General features: G+C 40.3%; 1 protein-coding gene across 1 annotated transcript in view; it reads right to left on the bottom strand.

Annotated features, from left to right (window-relative positions):
• The window catches only part of eif2ak3 (eukaryotic translation initiation factor 2-alpha kinase 3), a 37,113-nt gene that overhangs the window by 14,036 nt on the left and 4,733 nt on the right, over window positions 1-18,344 (bottom strand). Inside the window, exon 2 of the mRNA XM_017690428.2 lies at window positions 7,166-7,295. Within this exon, the coding sequence (XP_017545917.1) occupies window positions 7,166-7,295 (130 nt within the window). The remainder of the gene's footprint in view (window positions 1-7,165; window positions 7,296-18,344) is intronic.

Raw genomic sequence — 18,344 nt, 5'->3', positions numbered from 1 at the left:
ACAGTTTGACCTTCCATAAACTACTGCCTGTGCTGGTGCCTAACTAAGAACATTCACTACTCTGCAACCCTGGGCTCTGAGTGGCACATCTATTAAATGCTTCATAGACACCATTATTATTGTATTTTTAAATTATTACTGAATATATAAACAAATGTAATGATAAACATGAATAAAAGTCCAATTTTTTCTGAGTCATAATTATTTCTTCAATATAAAAAATATATTTTTTACTTATTTATTGCATATTGCATTGTGAAGCTGTTGCCAACCGATAGAAATAGTCAAATTGAAGTTTCTATCAAATAAAATAAATAAATAAAAAGAACTCTACTTGGTAGTAGTTAAAACTCAAAGATGCTACTGTTTTCAATTTTGTTTATGTGGAAAGTCTAAGCTACAGGATATGTAGTGACATTAGAATTGCATCATTAGAGCGATTTGGAAAAGAAGTGAGTGATTTTAAATCTTCAGCATGGCTCAGTGAGTCGACAGCCACTCTGAACTATGAGTTCTCGGACGGCATTCAAGGCCCGGCTCCAGCACGGATGTGCTGCTGATAGGCAGAACAGCACTGATAGGAAAAGCATTGGTCAAGTTCTCTCTGTACTCAGGCCTATCAGGTTCGAGAGAGCCTGAACTTTATTGGTTTAGGCAGATTTGACATTTAATCTACTACTGGGTGGTGGGTTACACAACTCAGTAAAGCCACATCTTTACATGTTAAACTCCCCACTCAAACTTCCATTTTAAACACAGACTGAAGTGTTTTTAAGACCATTACACAAAATCTGGCCTCTGTAGCTGACCCATTTCCCTAGCATGGTTTGAGTTCTTAAACAGAGCGGCATAACCCCAATAAACAGACAGTAAATGAGATCACTCAGACTTCCTGTTGTTCTTAATCTAACCTTGACACCTACGCGCACCAACAAGAGCCTGAAACACTCCACCGTGTGAAAGAAAGCAGCTGGAAGGTTCTGATTGGCTGGCGTGTGGGGAGATGAGGTCATCTGCCAATCAAAGGCACAATGAGGGATGAATACCTGCTGTGTCTGAATCGTAGTACAAGAGTTAAGAGGTTTAAACGGTCTGTCTATGAGCGAGTTGATGACTCATCTCTCTCTCTCGCTGCTACACTGGGTTAATCCAGCATGTGATCAGTGGGTATGATCTCCAGCTGTACAGGAACTCCCGCTGCAGGACTTTACCCAGCTTTACTTGTTTTCCCTTTACTTGTTATCACCCACATCAAATAATGGACCAGTACAGCTGATTCATTTACCACTACAGCCTCTCCTTGGAAGTCAGAGCCATCACTATTGATAAATTCCTCTTGTACTAAATTAGTCAATTACTTTGACAATTAGTAATCAGAATGTGAAAGAGATTAAATAAGAGAAACAGACCCCACCCACTGCATAAATTATGCTGCGTATTATTATTAAAGAAGGTTTTACAATTTTTTCTGCAAAAAAAAAAAAGAAAAAATCTGAAAAGGTCTAAATAACTTGAAAAACAAAAAAACAACAACAACAACAACAAAAAAAAAAAAAACAACCCTCAAAAATGAAAAAAAAAAAGCCATATGGCAATAGCATGAGGCAGCGGAACAGCAATCTGCAATGAGTACAGTGGAATAACCCAACACACTGATATTAGACACTGCACACTTGTCATATGGGCTCAGGGGAAGGAGAAGAAGGAGAAGGAGGACGAAGACGAGGACAACGACACTGACGACCATTTAATTGCCTAGGTGTTTTTAGAACAGAAAGATGTGGATATAATCAACTTAAAACTAAAACACGCTCAGAGTTTCAAATGGTACAGCATTTATTTATCTCTGTTGTATGCACTGTACTGTAAGTTCCATTGTTACATGCTATTTCTAAACGGCAACAATTATATTTTATCATTTTACATAAAAAAAAAAAAAAAAAAAAAAAAAAAAAAAATAAAACATCCCACAAATTGTTTTTTTTTTTTTTCTTGAAGATGTCATGTATAAATACTGAATCTCTCTCTTTCTCTCTCTCTCTCTAGATGCTGGCCTAGTGGTTCTCAAACTGTTCCTCAGAGACAACCCCCCCCCCCAACTTGGTCCACATTATTTGCTTTCACTCTATGTGCTGCAAATTATGTTGGGGCAAAAACGTGGACCATCTGGGCCACTTAAAACCACAACCCATGATATACGAAAAAAACAGAAGAACAGAATAGGAAGGCATTGTACTAGATAAAAAGCACACCATTTTACACAAAGCCTTTTGTGTTTTCACAAAACTTCAACAATACAGCCTCTTTCTATATTTCTCTAGTATTTCTCTTTTTCTCTGTCTTGTTAAACTGTTCACTGCTTAATTATGATGAATACAGTAAAATGGCAACAGCCTACAGTATCTATCTATAATACCACCTGCTGAAAAAAAACACCTGTGTGCTGGATCTTGAATCTTATCAGACACATTCAGCTCAGCTGTGGGGAGTCTGGCTTTGGCCTGGAGAGATGGTGTAGATGAGGGGATTAGGATTTTGTGTGTGAGGGAGAGAAGGAGATGGGGAGAATGTACAGGATATCCCTCTGCACTCCGTGACCTTCTGCAGATGGCATCGCTTCAAATGTTTCTTTGGTGAATGTGACAAATACCATTACATCAGCTCACCGCTCCCCCACCTGCACCTCCACATCTACTCACACACACTCTCATGCACACAGCAAACAACAGGCAACAAAACATCACTTCCACTCTTTCTAGGGGTGTGTGTGCTATACAATCTACACTGAGTAGCCTGTAGCTCTGAAGCTCACCATTACCTCATTGGTCCAAAGTGACACACCCCTGCTTGACTTTCACTGCAAACTGCAATGAGCAGAAGATCTGGCAGTGCAGTCCAAGCCCAATGACACAATCACAGCTATTGTGGTCTAATCCAGTGTGGCAAAGACAACAGTTTGGTAATCTCACTTCTCTGGCTTGGCAAAACTCTTCCCTTTCTGAAAAATGTGTTATGAACTAACTTGAACCTTACTAACTTGAATTCATACAGATAAGCGTCACCCACACTACAGCTGGTATTAGTGGAGTTGTCAGTGAAAAGCCAAAACACCAAAAAGCATAGGCTTTACATACATGTTACATTCTACTTTTTACAGTTGCAATATTCAGGGTTTTGCTCTGCTAAGCTTTTCTGACATGTCTTTCTAGACTTCAATTGGGATAGGATTAGTTTTCCTCAGGGAGGGGGTACTGCCAATTTTCCACAAGAAATCTAAAATGTTTATGACCAATTTACAACGGATATGAAATCTTGGTAGGATTGAGAACCCTCACTCAAGTACATCCAAACATTTAATCCAGCCATTATTCTGTTTACCCCAACCATCTGTCTGAATGCTGTGCATCCTAAGCATTATAATTAACTTGGGAATTCATAGCAAGCAGCCAACATCACTGTATAAAACAATTTTTCTGTAATTTGATCTGGGCAAACTTGAGGTAGACACAGTGAATACTGGCTTGACACAGAGAACATAAGTAAATGCTCCTTTAAGAGCCTCCATCCTTTTCCATCTGATACGACAGCATTTTTACCAACATGGTAATCCACACAGGCCATTTCTTACCTTAGACTTAACTTCTTACCATGCAGGCTGTAAACATGACCGGCATGGTGCATTTGATGAGTAGAAATTACATTACCCACCTCCTCAAGTAAAACTAATCCTGTCCAAATAGTGCTTAAAACAACTTTCTGCTTGGGGAACCAGACATCAGAAGTGTTTAATGCCTCCAAAACAGGGGTGCACAACTCCGGTCCTGGAGGGCCAGTGTCCAGCACAGTTTGGTGATTTACCTGCTCCAACACACCTGATTACATCTGCTAATTGCCAGGTTAAGTGGGCGTGTTTGAGTAAGGAAACTTCCAGACTGTGCTGGACACCAACCATCCAGGACCGGAGTTGTGCACCCGATCTAGAAGCTCCCTCACAGTTATTACCAAGTTCTTACACTGAATAGATAGAAACACGCCGTTTTATACCTGATGTCTGAGACATTGTTTTACAGAGGTTCTTAGATGAGGTTCTGGCCTAAAACCCTTTTTTAAAAAAGGTGTTCATGACTGAGAGGTACATGCAGAATGCTGGAAGGCAAACTAGCTATGTTTACATTCACTGGTTGTTTTGGATAGAAAATAAAGCAGATATATTTGCAGTGTAGACATCACAACTCCTGTCTCCTGTCACCACCACTGAACAGACTTGGTAGGTTTCTTCAGAATGCATCAATTCACTATGCAGGACTTTGCTTCTCAACAACTGAATTATATTGAAATTTTTTTTGGGGAAAAAAAAACAAACAAAAAAAACCAAAACAACACACACACACACACACACACACACACACACACACACACACACACACACACACACACACACACACACACACACACACACACACACAGGAACTCCCTATTAATTAAACAAAAAGACAACATACATTTACCAACTTAAGATCAATATTTCTTAGGTTAAAATAACTTCATAATTAAATCTCTCAACTCTGAATTTTGCAGTTCTTGTATCTACAGCTCTTGTGCTCTATTTGTGTGCAACAAATGTTTACACACAAATAGAGCACAGCAGGAGATGTTTGGACAACGGAGACATTCAAATGTAATAAATATTATAAATCCAATTACTGTACACCCACTGACAGGATAATACAGCCTATTTGTGTATGTGTGGATGCTGCTCCTTACAATTAAGCTCTTCCTGAATGAAAACAGTTCACTCAAAAGATAAAAGGACAGAGAGTGCGCGCGCGGGTGTGGGTGTGTGTGCATGCGCGTGTTGGGTGGATGACATCATCCCACACATAAGGCATTATCTCATCCCTAAATCCGCACAGCATGACTCACACCATAACACTATCAGCGGCATTCCTTTCTACACCTCCTTCTCCATCCCTCTCCCTTTCTCTCTCTCCGTCTTCCCCTCTTATGCTCCTCTCTCTTTCTCCCCATTATTCCCCCCCCCCCCCCCTCTCGCTCTGTTGTGACAGCGCGATTGTGCAGACAATGCTGTTTACTGCTGGCCTCTGTGCTGGTGCCATGGCCTGCTATAGGTGAGTGTTCCCTGCCTGCACCATGGCAAGGGCCAATCAGATGGGGGCAGCACGCTCTAATCACTGAGCAGACTGCTGTCTGAGGGACGGCACCAGCCAATCAGAGCAGCCGCTCGCTACATACCCGGGGGTAAAAGAGGTGGGGGAGGGAGCTTACAACCAATGGCGGTGCTCTCTCCACAGCAGCCAGGCATTTGAGGTTACCGCCAAACCAGACAGAGGGGTGAGCAAGTACGAGAGGGAGGGAGAGAGCGAGGGAATGTGTGTGAATTCCAGGGTTAGAAAACTATATGATGCCATACACTATATGTACTACACTCATACATATTTTAACAGCATAAAAATAATTTATGCACAGCACTGCACAAAAACTTTCATTGACTTAATTTCCAGTCAAATTGGCCAAGTTAACAATGTTCAGTAGATATTTAACAGAACACTACACAAAAGCCTCAACAACCAAAATTCTTTATTTTTAAATCCAGTATTTAGTGTGTACACGTTTTCTTTATCACAGCTTCCATTCTTTTCAGCTACACATCCTTTCAGACTCAGTGTTGAGTTGTCTCCGCACAGTGGAGGAATGGACACAAACACCTGGGGATTTTTTTTTTTTTTTCAGATATGAAATAAAAGTGGAGAACTTGATTTTCTTCTCTCTCTCTCTCTCTCTCTCTCTCTCTCTCTCTCTCTCTCTCTCTCTCTCTCACAAAGACACAACTTTAAGTACTGTTTATCTGATGGTGACAGTTTTGGTGGTCCCCCAAGTCTTGCACGGTTGTTAATAGTCCTGTAGAACTTTTTTTTTCCCCCTCATTTTCTTTTGACTTTCTCCTCTTTATGCAACTGCTTTATCTTGTATATGATCTCCTCACAAATATCTCCTTAAAAACAAAAGATTAGTACTTAATTACCATTTTCACTGGAAACTGAAAAGAAAGGTGGTCTCTGACTTCTGCACAGTTCTGTATATATCTGTAAGCATATTTTTTATAACTAATTTACACTACACTATGTAAACAAAAGCCCTGTAAAGTAGCCCTGCTCTGCTCTGAGACTATCTGGACTGTTCTGAGACTGATCTGGACTGTTTTGCAGTATGTGCGCATGTGTGTGTTTGTTGTGTATACATATTTATTGTGGTATAAAGCTGCCAAAAAGATCTTCCCTCAGGCTGCTTATCAGTCTCTGGTGAATAGTGTTCTGTTCTCTCCAAGTGTGTGTATGCGTACACACACACACACACACACACACACACACACACACACACACACACACACCATTATCTGTTTCAAAACCCAAATCACTTTGGGCCATACTCAACTCTGCTGGGTTAAAGAGGTCCTAATAAACACATCCCACACACAAAAAAACACCACACAGACACACACACACACACACAGACATAGGGCTCAGCCAGGCCGTTCTGTGCTGAGACCTTTCTGTATGTTTCTGCATGTGGACAGTACATCTGATACTGTAGTACTGTAGATCAAAAACAAGCATTTGTCAGTCAGAATGATGCATTATGATGTATGTGTAGTTATGTAAAATGCTTTTGGGTGTTTATAATTCTATTAATTGAACGTGACAGAGAGGGAGATACAGCAAAAATATAACACCGTGATACTTCAGAACATTTTGTTGGGACATCTGTCTCAATAGGTATCGGCATAAGGACAAAATAGGCAGGCAATTATTTTGGGGGGGGGCGGGTGCGGAGTATACTGTACCACCCCTAATTTTCACAATATGCACCATGATATTTATTTTTTCTGAGGTTTGTTACACAAAAAAAAAAAAAAAAAAATAAAAAATAAAAAAAAAATACTACTAGCAGTGGCACATTTATTAAGAAGTACCATCAAAAACTGATCACAACAATTATTAATCAATGTTTCACACACTGCACTAAATAGAATGAACCAGAACAGGCTTATTTATGCATTGATGACATCCACAAAATACTCAGAAAGGCAGGCTGTAACAATGTGTAAATTTATCATAACCTTCATCATGAGGCTGTTTATTTGTACCTCTGGTTTGCTGAGGCTGGATGACACCAGGCAGCCAGAGCCTACATCCAGGTCCCACTGCTTACGACCCTGATTCAGAGGGTCCAGAGCTGCGATCCTTCCATCCAGAGTGCTGATGATCACCAGGCTCCTGATAAAAACAAAGGAAAGGAATTTACCACATAAAATAGAGGCACAGCATTTCAGCACCTGGTTACTATGACCTACTATACACAGACAGAGCCATTTATCTTCCCAGACGTTTTACAGTAACTCACTCCAAGATGACTCTTTATCTGAAATCGTTACTCACATAATAAAAGGGCCCATGCTATGGAAAACCCACTTTCACTTGCTTTTACACTGTTAAGTTTTCAAAATGTATTGTTTTGCCCCAGTCTTTTAGAATGAGGCACAGCACAGGACAGGCTATCTGAACCGGTCTGTTTGATTTTAAGGGACATAGGTTGGAAAATAGCCATGTAAAAACTAATTATAAACATTTTTGGTACATAAAGCCCTACAAATAGTATAAGTGGACCTCAAGAAGGGGAAAATAAAATCAAGAAATAGGATATGGGCTTTTTAAAATAATATAAAACAGAAATGGCCACACAGCTTAGAGTGAAATGTAAGCTCAATCATTAAGCGTTTAAGACATCTTAGCTCAAGACATTTTATGTCATTTTGGCAACTTACTGAAACCCAAAATTACAGTGATTCAAATCCATGACTCAATGGCTTCGATTCCAAAGCAATGTCAGCAAGTTCATTTCATTTTTACTTTGATGCACTAAATCCTACTTCATGAAAAAGATACAGTTACAGAACAGAAAAATAAGCAAATCACTGAAATTACAGTGTTCTAACAAAGCAGGTTAAGTACATCTAAGAGGCAGGGTGTGTGGTCTGGTGGGGCAGAGTTTGTGTAACAAGCATTATGTTAAAATCTCTCTCACAGTAAAGTCTGGACTACAAAATGCAACTTAAAGTTCTGACAGACAATAAGAGACTGACTAGAGAGATGAGTTAAATATTTGATTCATGAATGTGAAATAATCTATCAGGATAACACCAAGATTTTTAAAAACTTTTTTTTAGCTGCAGCATTTATGAAGGTACACTCAGTATGCTGCATAAGTGTTCAGTAAGACACAGTGTGAAGCGGAGGGATGAGGGCACCGAGTCCTGACAGGGAGGTGAAGGAGGTGAGCTTTGATGTCCAGTCTAAAAGAGTTAACACATCACAGCCGTCATCTGCACACAGGGAGTCCGATTTTAAGGGCACCTCAGTTCCTATGGAATCACTCCAGTGCTCCGGGCTAATACCGTTTGCTTTACCACCTCCTCCTCCAATGGGATTCAGGAGTGTAAAATGCTACAACACATCACTCCTGATTGGCTGAGAGCCTCCTCCAAAAATATTTGGACTGATTGGTTGTTGCTAAGCAGTGGGTATTGTGAGGATGAATGAGGAAGCTGTGCTGGCCACACCCCTCACTCGGTGATTGAGGAAAAAAGAGGGGGGGGGGGGGGGGGGGGGAGGAGGAGAAGAGAGGGGGCAAGAAGAATCTAATTTTCTGGATAAGATCAAAGAGTACTCTTCATAAGATCATTTCTCTCAGGAAAATAAAAAGGAAGGTTGAGAATGAACAGAGATCAGAGTAAAAGCATACAGGTCTCTCACCTGTTCCATATGAAATTAACCAGTGCCACTTGATTCCATTTCAAACCTTAAAACATTGTCCATTAAATTATGTTCATTGTGACGTCTCCACCTCAAATAAATAAATAAATAAATAAAATAAAATAAAATAAATAACTGTCACTCAGACAGAAACACAAAGCCTGTGCACAGCTTTTCACAGATATTTTTTCACAGATACATTTCTTTTTTAAATGTAAAAATATCAATGTCAGGGTCAGTACCCTGGGTATTCTTTATTGCCAAAAATGCACAATTTGGTCCATTATTCTGATTAACAGACAGATTTATTTTATTTAAGATTTTTAAGCTCTGCAAAACAGCAAAAATATAACATCATAATTCAATTCACTGAAGCTTGAAACAGACAAAAAAAAAAAAAAAAAAAAAAAAAAGAACCAGCTGTGCCACAATTAAAATATACTATCAAGCACACTGTGCTGCACTAAACCCAATTAAACAGGACTAATTATGCTCTCTTTGTAATAAAATGTCAATGAGCTAAAATAAACTGACTCAGAAAAAAAAAAAATGTAGTGTGATATCATGTGATGTAATTTATAAATGATATTGCCTGCCCATATACCAAATGTGCTGAACCTTCTTATTTGGAATTCAATACTATTACAGTCCATTTAGTGATTAAACAAATAAAATCTAAAATATCTGAATCAGCAGATACAGTCATGTATATATCAATCACCATCACAAATATGGTCATGTATATCCATTAAAACTAGGATTAAATCAGTTAAACTAATTAGTAATGATGAGGCTCTTCCACATGGCACTACTTAAATAAAGAAGACATTAAGAGTGTTTGACATGTAATAAAGAGCGCTTGAGCAAGGCGTCACTGAAAAGTACATCAGTCAGCTCTTTAATCGTCTGCCTCATCTCATCTCGAAGACGTGCTATTTGCCGTCTGTCTCAGTCAACATTATTAAAGCCTCAGACTCTTCCGCAGTCTTTGCACTCTCTCAGCAGCACAAAAAGGGGGAAAAAAAAAAGCAAAACAAACAAAACCTCGAGTACACACACCTCAAGCGGCCAATCCATCTCTCTCACTCGCTGTCTCCCTCGCCCCCCAAAGAAACTCGAGAGGATCTCACCCCAAAACTGACGTAAATAGCTGTTACCAAAGCAAAAATACCCACACAGAAACTCATAGTATCTGAGGTGTTTAAGCCAATCGCAGGAGTTTTCTCTAGCTCACAGCCAGTCACAATGAAGACATGTTACAGGGCACCCAATCAGAAGGCACTAGCATGAAAAAACTCAGCCAATGGGCAGAGAGAGCTCGCTGTAACCATGCAACAGCAAGCAGCTCGTCATCCCGCTGTGAAGCCTGGAGTACCACCGCAACACACAGAGCACAGAATGAAAATACAGCGGACTCTGGAGCACGTGGGGAAGTTGTGGATCTAAAGCCACACCCCTGCAGAGAAGCTGCGGAGTTCAAAATATCTCAGAGACATGAAGACAGCTAGAGTTTTACAGCATGGACGCAAAACACAAGCAGATCTATACATAATGCAGCACAGTCCAAACATAAAAAACATGGCAAAACAGTCATTTTAATACTCACAAACAGCCCACCAGGACACCCAATGCAAAAACTTGAATATGAGCCTATAGCAATATCGATGTGGTATTTTGTCTTTAAAAACTACTCCGCTTTAAAAATGAGCCGTTTTATCTGAAGCACTCACAAGCATCTAAAAGTAGGCTATCATTCACAAACATCTTAAACATTATCCCACAGGAAGAAATACACAGCTAACATCATACCACACAGTGAGAGAGTGGACAGTTCAGGCTACATACAAGACCGGATTGGATTCCCTCCAATATCCAATCCAGCATTTTCTGCTAATATCAGCCTGGTACTAGGTATCTAGGTCAGGGTCCTCAATGTGTCCTTGTTACTTGCAATAAAATCTTGCTACATTAACACAATGAAAACTTTTTTTCCTTCTTTCATGAAAGTTGCCATTCTGGAGACGATGATGCTCTTTTGAGACAATGACAATATGTAAACTACAGCATGTTCCAAAGAAGAAGCAATACATAGTATAGTACTAATGATAATGCAGATCCAAAAGTTTGAACATCCTGGTCAAATTACATGTTTATTGATTATCACATGAAAAGAAGTTTACACGTCTTATATGGAGAGCACACATTAATGTGGCATTTTTCTGCAAACTGTAGTGCACACTTCCTATATATTTGCAGAGTTTAACATATTGGAAAGTGTACCCAAACTTTTGCACAGGACACACTAGTGTTTCCTTTATCCAATTTGAAAATTCAGAAAATAAACAGCAATTGTTTATTAAAATGTGCATGCAATTTGATCAAGAGCGCCCAAACTTTTGCATTAGACTGTAGACGTCTTGCATTCGGTGAGGAGACACACACAGTCTCTGGGGTAAAAGGTGTGCCGTTGATGCTGACATGTTGTGCAGAAAGAGGAGCAAAACAGTAACATTAATTTAGGATACAGCCAATATAAAAACACATCTTTAAGAAAGAAAAGGACATTTTTATACTAGAGAGGCACAAAAATGTCAGAATCATATCTGTATCAGCAGCGTTCAGAAAAATAACATCGGCAAGAGAGAGATACTGAGATGTGGCCGATATTTGATCACGCTGTTTATGCAGTGCTGGGTTACTCTGCTAAAATCTCTGGAAGACATAAACATAGAAAATATCTGATGTATGTCTGCATGTCGGATGAAAACCAAACAAACACTGCATGAGGTTCAGCAGCGCTGCTCTTGGAATCAGGGATATGAGAGTTGTAAGCAAGGAACAGTAAAAGCTACAAAAGCTGTACAATGAATAAAATGCAGATATTGTATTAGGCCAGCAACACAATCAAGTGAAATACTGATCTGAAATAGTCACATGCAATCATCAGATGCTGATGTATTGCTCATGTATGTAGATGGATGTAGGCAGACATCCACCAACACCAAAATAATCTGATATGGTGCATAGCTCGTAATCTGACCAACTGGAAGTCTCACTGCTGAGTGGCTGTGAAACTAAACTAAACTAGATTCTGTCACTTTCAGAGTGGAGAGGTAGGTTGTGTGTTCAGAGAGACCCCCCCCCCCCCCCCCCCCCCCCTCACACCCCACCCCTTACTGATTAAGGAACAGGGTCGATGCATACAAGTGTGAATCCTCTCTCAGGAGCTCTTGTCACGTACAGCCACGCCCAAACCAGGAGCAATCACCATATGCAACACACAGAATCCTTCTCTCTCTCATTAAACTGACCTTGCGGTCCTCCTTCACTCGCACAAACACACACATGCACAAACATACCAGGTTACAACTCCATCTCTCACACTCCAAACTGGCAGCTGTCAAACTTTCCACACCGAAACTACAGCATCGTCATGGTGGCAGAAAGTTATTCCTTCACCATTATAGTATGCAGTGTCACAAGAAGTTATACCTCTGTCACAAACAAATGCACGAAAAGAGCTGAACCAAAGTACATTCAATCATATCCCCATCTAAACCCATAAGCATCACTCTAAACATGTCATCCCTCCCTCTCTCGCCCCCTCTGTCTCTCTCTCATGCTCGCTCTCTCTCAAGTGTGCACAGCTCACAGGCGGCGAAATCAAAACTCCGTGGCATGGCGCTCCACTCCTCTTATTGGTCAAGCCCTGGCCTTGATCTGGGTGGCTGATTTGTTGTTGCTAAGCAGTGAGGAACCAAACTACAAGCCTGTGTGCAGCGCAGGGTCCTAGTGCCCTGGCATTCACCAACCTATGTCTCTCCCTCTCTCACTTTCTCAGCAGCTCGGCTTGACGCTCTCTCTCCCCCTCGTTTTCCTTCCTTTCTCCCCACCTTTCTCCTGCTCCACCAACTGCTGCACTGCAGCAGGGTGGGTCCTCCGCAATGACTGAAGTAACAGCCGAGTCAAAAGAATCAATAAACAAATAAAGCAACTTTGAACAAACTAACACCGCAGGGTGGCAAGACCCTCTCTCTCGGAGCTGAGAACTGAGATCAGCCCCAGAGCAGCCGGATGCAAATCAGTAATGATTCCTGCCAATTAAAACAAACTTCCGAAGTAGTGAGTGAAAGGTTGATCAGCAGAGTGCAAGCTGTCAAAGTAGAAACAAACTATCTAAAATAATGGAATAAATAGTCAAGAAAGTTTACTTGTGTATCACAGTCATCAAAACTTCAGTGATTTTTTTTTTGCACTGTTCTATAAACTGTGTATAAAACAGCTTTATTTGCCTAAAAGGTTACCAACGCTGCTAATATATCTTCTGTAAGTGCAATTCAATCTTCACATAACTCATCAAATAAAAGACAATGACAATGAAAAGACAGAAAAGAATGACCAAAAAAAAAGTTCAAAGCATTGCAGCTCACTTTTAAAGATGTTTTGGATGGTCTATATTAAAACTAAAACTATTGTCAAGTTACAAAACCATTAGGTAAAATAAAAAATAAAAAAGAAGCACACACACACACTCCATCCCCTCCTTCCCTCCTTTTTTTCTCTCTTTCTGTCTCTCCCTCTGCACCCAACTCAAATTCTGAGCACTTTCTCCTTCCATCCTTCTAATTGGCTAACAAGTTTCCGAGCTCGAGCCTTCTGGTTGGCTGTTGCTAAGCAGTAGGCAGTTGGAGCTAGACGTCTGCTATGGTTTGTGCCAGGCAGGCAGAAGAGAGAGCTGTAACAGCAAGTTGTGAGTGCGTGTGTGTGTGTGTGTCAGATAGGGCACCTCAAGCAAAGTGTTACTTCTACAAAAGGTCTCTCTGGATTCGCTCCTGGTCCAAAAATACACACAATCAGGCCAAACTGAGCACTACGTCTGGATCATACCAGGCCTCGTAGGCACACAGCTTCAGTGAAGCATGTAAACAAAAACAAAGCAGCAAGCTACATTTCAGAAACGTCAATATGACGAACTACTTATTTACTGTTATCATTCAGTACACAGAAGAAGATGAACTAAACTACAGAGGTTTGGTCATATAGCGTTCTTACACAGAACAATAAATAGTTCACTTCTGCTCATTTCCTCCTCCCAGTTTCTTTTGAGACTTTCTCCCCTAAGAGAAAGCTGTGATCCTGCTGCAGTTTATTTACTCACAAGAACACATGATTTCCTGTGTTTGACTTGGCACTGGACTGCTTCTCAGAGGGTCACGAGTTCTGGGCGGTCTGTGTTTATGGCCTCAATTTGTTAAAAAGTAAATAATGAACAAAGTTTCACTAATAAGAATCCTTTTCAAACACCAGCTCTGTACATGTCGCAACCAGAACGAGAAACCCAGCACAGATAAACTTACTTTCATACCATTTGTGCCACTTCAAGTCAAACCAGAAAACGTAATTATCGCTGCATCTGTGGTAAACATGCTTGTGCCAGTTTCAAGGGACACTTTCTAGTTTAAAGCCTAGAGAACACTCCCCTTTTGATGACTTAGGTTGAAGGTGTGAGGAACTTTTGAAAAACTTCAATTCTTACAATTGATATTTGAGGGTGTTTTTTTGTCGCCTTAGTTGAATGCAGAAGGCAGGCAGAGCACTAACGTTACTGCTAGAAAGCTGAATATCTTATTGCAGACATATACCATCATGTTCATTGAAGAGAAAGAATGCTGAAAACAAAATTTGGCAAGGTAGCTGGGTACATGAACACCTTCCCTCGGTTTAGCTATTTGCTCTGGGTGAAGGAGGTATTTAAAAATGTTAAAAATACAAGTATTGTCTTCTGCACCAATTTCATGTTGAATAAGAGTAGAATCACTGTTTTATTGTATATTTATTATTGGCCAGGATAACAGTCAGAGCTGGCTGTCACCACAGGGATCCCCAATGGTTGTATGATGTATTTGCACAACGCATGCTGGGTACCATAGTGAGAAAACGCACTGATGACCAGAAACGAATACAGAATAAACTCCGTCAAACTAATGAAGCTGAAGGATACAATTATGTGCTACGTAAAACTGCAAAAAAAAAAACAAAAAAAAAAAAAACAACCCAATAACAAACTTTTGTTTTGTTCCACAATGCCCATTAAAAAAAAAATTTTTTTTATATATATATTATATAAAAATAAAAAATATGCTAACTTGTAGTGCTTCACACACACAGGATATACTGAGGACGTGCTATAGTTTGTGTTTGTCAGATTTGAACAATTTCCAAATTCCATTTGTCCCATTACAGACGATCCTAATCATTTTATATTGTAATGTATGAACAAAGTCACCTTTTGCGCAATGAGACGCAGTATGAGCTGTTCACATCTCTGGTTTATCTACATTACAAAACTAATAATTTATTTCTTATTTTTGTTTTGTTCCAAACCACACATGCCTTATTAGAACACCCAATAAATTCAAAAGAAAACTGAGATGTGCATGTCTATAGATACAGAACACCACACTCCTCAAGAATGATCCACCCTTGTTTATTTAAGACCTATGGGACGTACTGGACTTGTACAAACTGTAATGGTTGGTGGAGTGTAGAGGGTAACACCTCTGCCTTCTACTCTGGAGACTGGGGTTCAATCCCCCCACCTGGGCAAGCACCCTACACTATACCAAAGAGTCCTTGGGCAAGACTCCTAACACTACCTTCGCCTACCTGTATAAAAAAAAAATCATCAATTTGTAAGTCGCTCTGGATAAGAGCGTCAGCCAAATGCCGTAAATGTGACTAAGAGTTTTACATTGAGAATTTGTTTACTGTATCCATCTCCTCTTCTAGGGATCAGCCAACCACAGGACAGCCTACAGGAGCAGTGGATGTCTAGATGATCAAATTGTAAACAGTATTTAATTGTATGTATATATGATGTCTAATAGAACAATGCAGCTGGAGTTGTTGACTTTGTCTTTGACCCAACACTACCAACCTCACACAGGGGAAATTAGTGCTTTTTCTTTTTCCTTCACTTCTCCCCAAATGATTGATCTTTCTGCCGCTGGGCCTTGCAAACTGAATAAGGCTACCAATCTTTGAGAGGTTCTTCATCACAAAGCGTTCGCCTTCTATTTTTGCTTTTGTAGTAGAGTATGTGGAAGTCTCTCGGGTTCTCTGGGTTAGGCTCCCGCTTGCCAGTCCGCCAGGCTGTGCATCACAGAAAAGTGTCCCTGGGGAAAACCATCCCCCAGTAAAGCTGTTCCATGTCTCAGGGAGGGCCTGGGGGTGTTGATTAACATCAGAGTTCCAAGGAACTGAACACAATAGGTTGGTTCCAGTTCCTCCGTGTGTCTGTGTTCAAAGACACAGACATGGCTGGTGAACAGAGCAATCATGCCCACTGTTTAGCTATATTTACAATGAACACTGTACAGTGTACTAAAATGCAGGGATGAGTATTTAGTTTCACATATGAATGAAGATGTATTTTATTTTATCTGAACACACCCCAGCTATTAAAGATGTTAAAGTGGCAGATGTCACAGCAGCCCATGCAGAGGTGTGAATGTGTACTGTGTATTTGGTCTTTGCAGCAGATGTAAAGGCAGCTAATATGCTCACCCCTTTAGTATGTGCAGAATGGTTTTACGTGTGGTTGAGTGCTAGGTGTGGGAATCTGTGTTCCACGTGTAAGGACTTCAATACTTTTTGCCAAGTTCCAACAGAATGTCCATATTTATTAGTGTTCACATTTTAAAAAAAGGCAGAAAGGATAAGAAGTGTGTGAAAAAAAGGAAATAAACTTATTTCTTTACACACAGATTCAAGTTGACTTATTCTAGTCCACAAGCATCAGTCCAATAGTAGATGTTTTCCTGACCAACTTCAGTACACACACACACACACACACACACACACACACACACACTTAAACTCACAGCCCCGCCCCTAATAAGACTGGACTAAACCACTGCTTGTACAGCAGTCTTAGTATATTTAGGCAGTCATCACTGTCAAAAATATATGCAGACATGTCATTTGCCCTTCATTCATATAACCTGAAAGCATGTTCTCAATTGCTTACACTTAGCATGTTTCTTTCACTCCCACAGGGACCTCAACCTCAGGCTCCCCACCACCCCTTAGTTAACCGAGAGCCCTTCAGCTACCACAAAAGAGGAAGCTGGATGTGCTGCCGTTCCTTAAAGGAACAGAACCAGAAAGACAAGATCAACAGGTAAATAAATATGTGCACATTTTTACACTGGCTGTTATGTATGGTTTGTAAAACATACAAAAAAAAGCGTCCACAAATTCTACACAAAGTGTCGGAAACATTTGGTGATGCATGCCTTCTGACCTCATCGCAGTAAGTCATTAGACTGTAGTGATAAACGTACAGCACGCTACACCCTGAGAAGTCTGTGTACAGCATGTACAACACATGTAATACCAACTCCGCTGTAGGTCACGTAAGTTTTTTCTATTCCTTTATCACTTAAATATCCATCCATCTTCTAAGCCACTTTGCCGTCAGGGTTGCGGGGGGGGGGGGGGGGGGGGGGGGTTCTGGAGCCTATCCAAGCAGTCTTCGGGCGGAAGGCAGGATACACCCTGGACAGGTCGCCAGTCCATCGCAGGGCAGACAGACAGACAGACAGACACAGACAGTCACTCACATACTCACACCTAGGGGCAATTTAGCATGTCCAATTGGCCTGACTGCATGTCTTTCGACTGTGGGAGGAAACCGGAGAACCCGGAGGAAACCCACACAGACACGGGGAGAACATGCAAACTCCACACTGAGAGGACCACCCGGCCGGGGAATGGAACCCAGGCCCTCCTTGCTGTGAGGCGACAGCGCTACCCACCACGCCAAAAAAAAAAAAGTAAATAAAAAGCGACAGTGCTGTCTCTAGTCTGTAGAACCTCATATCTCTGAAATGACAACTTTAAGTGAGCAGGACATCTCACTTTACATTTACAGTTGTATACAAAACTTTGAAAACATAATATTTTATTGATTTTATTATAATAAGTAATTATTTGGAAAAATAAATGGTGTCCCATAACATTTGCAAAGTTTGCATTTTTTTTTTCATATGCATTTTATATGCATTTTATATATATATACTTAACATATGGCAAGGTTAACATATGTTCACATATGTGCAGAAAATTAAAGGGTGTCCAAACTTTTGCATACAACTGTAGTTTAAATGGTAAAATCTTGGTTTTGCTGAGAAGTGTTCTTCAATAAAAGCATGTTTTGTTTTTCTTTTTTCACAATAACAGTACACATGCGCTATTCTATACACGTGCGCTAATTCTATTTAAAAATTGAGCTGAACTTGATATTGGCTTCATCTGCAAAGAAAAAAGACCACACTTTTCAGCTGGAATGAGCTGCTGGTATTAAAACATAATGTTTTGGGGCTTTTTTGCTTCACTTATTTCTGTATTTTGCAGTATTTTGGGTAAATTGAGTACTCAAGGTCATTTGTAATCACAAAAAACATCACAGCTCTGGACTACAGCACTCACCTTCAGCTGAAATCCACAGTC

The sequence above is a fragment of the Pygocentrus nattereri genome, chromosome 5 (genome assembly GCF_015220715.1).
Source record: "Pygocentrus nattereri isolate fPygNat1 chromosome 5, fPygNat1.pri, whole genome shotgun sequence".
Lineage (NCBI taxonomy): Eukaryota > Metazoa > Chordata > Actinopteri > Characiformes > Serrasalmidae > Pygocentrus > Pygocentrus nattereri.
Note: the sequence above shows the minus strand (reverse complement) of the source record. Positions and strands in the feature narration are given on the sequence as shown.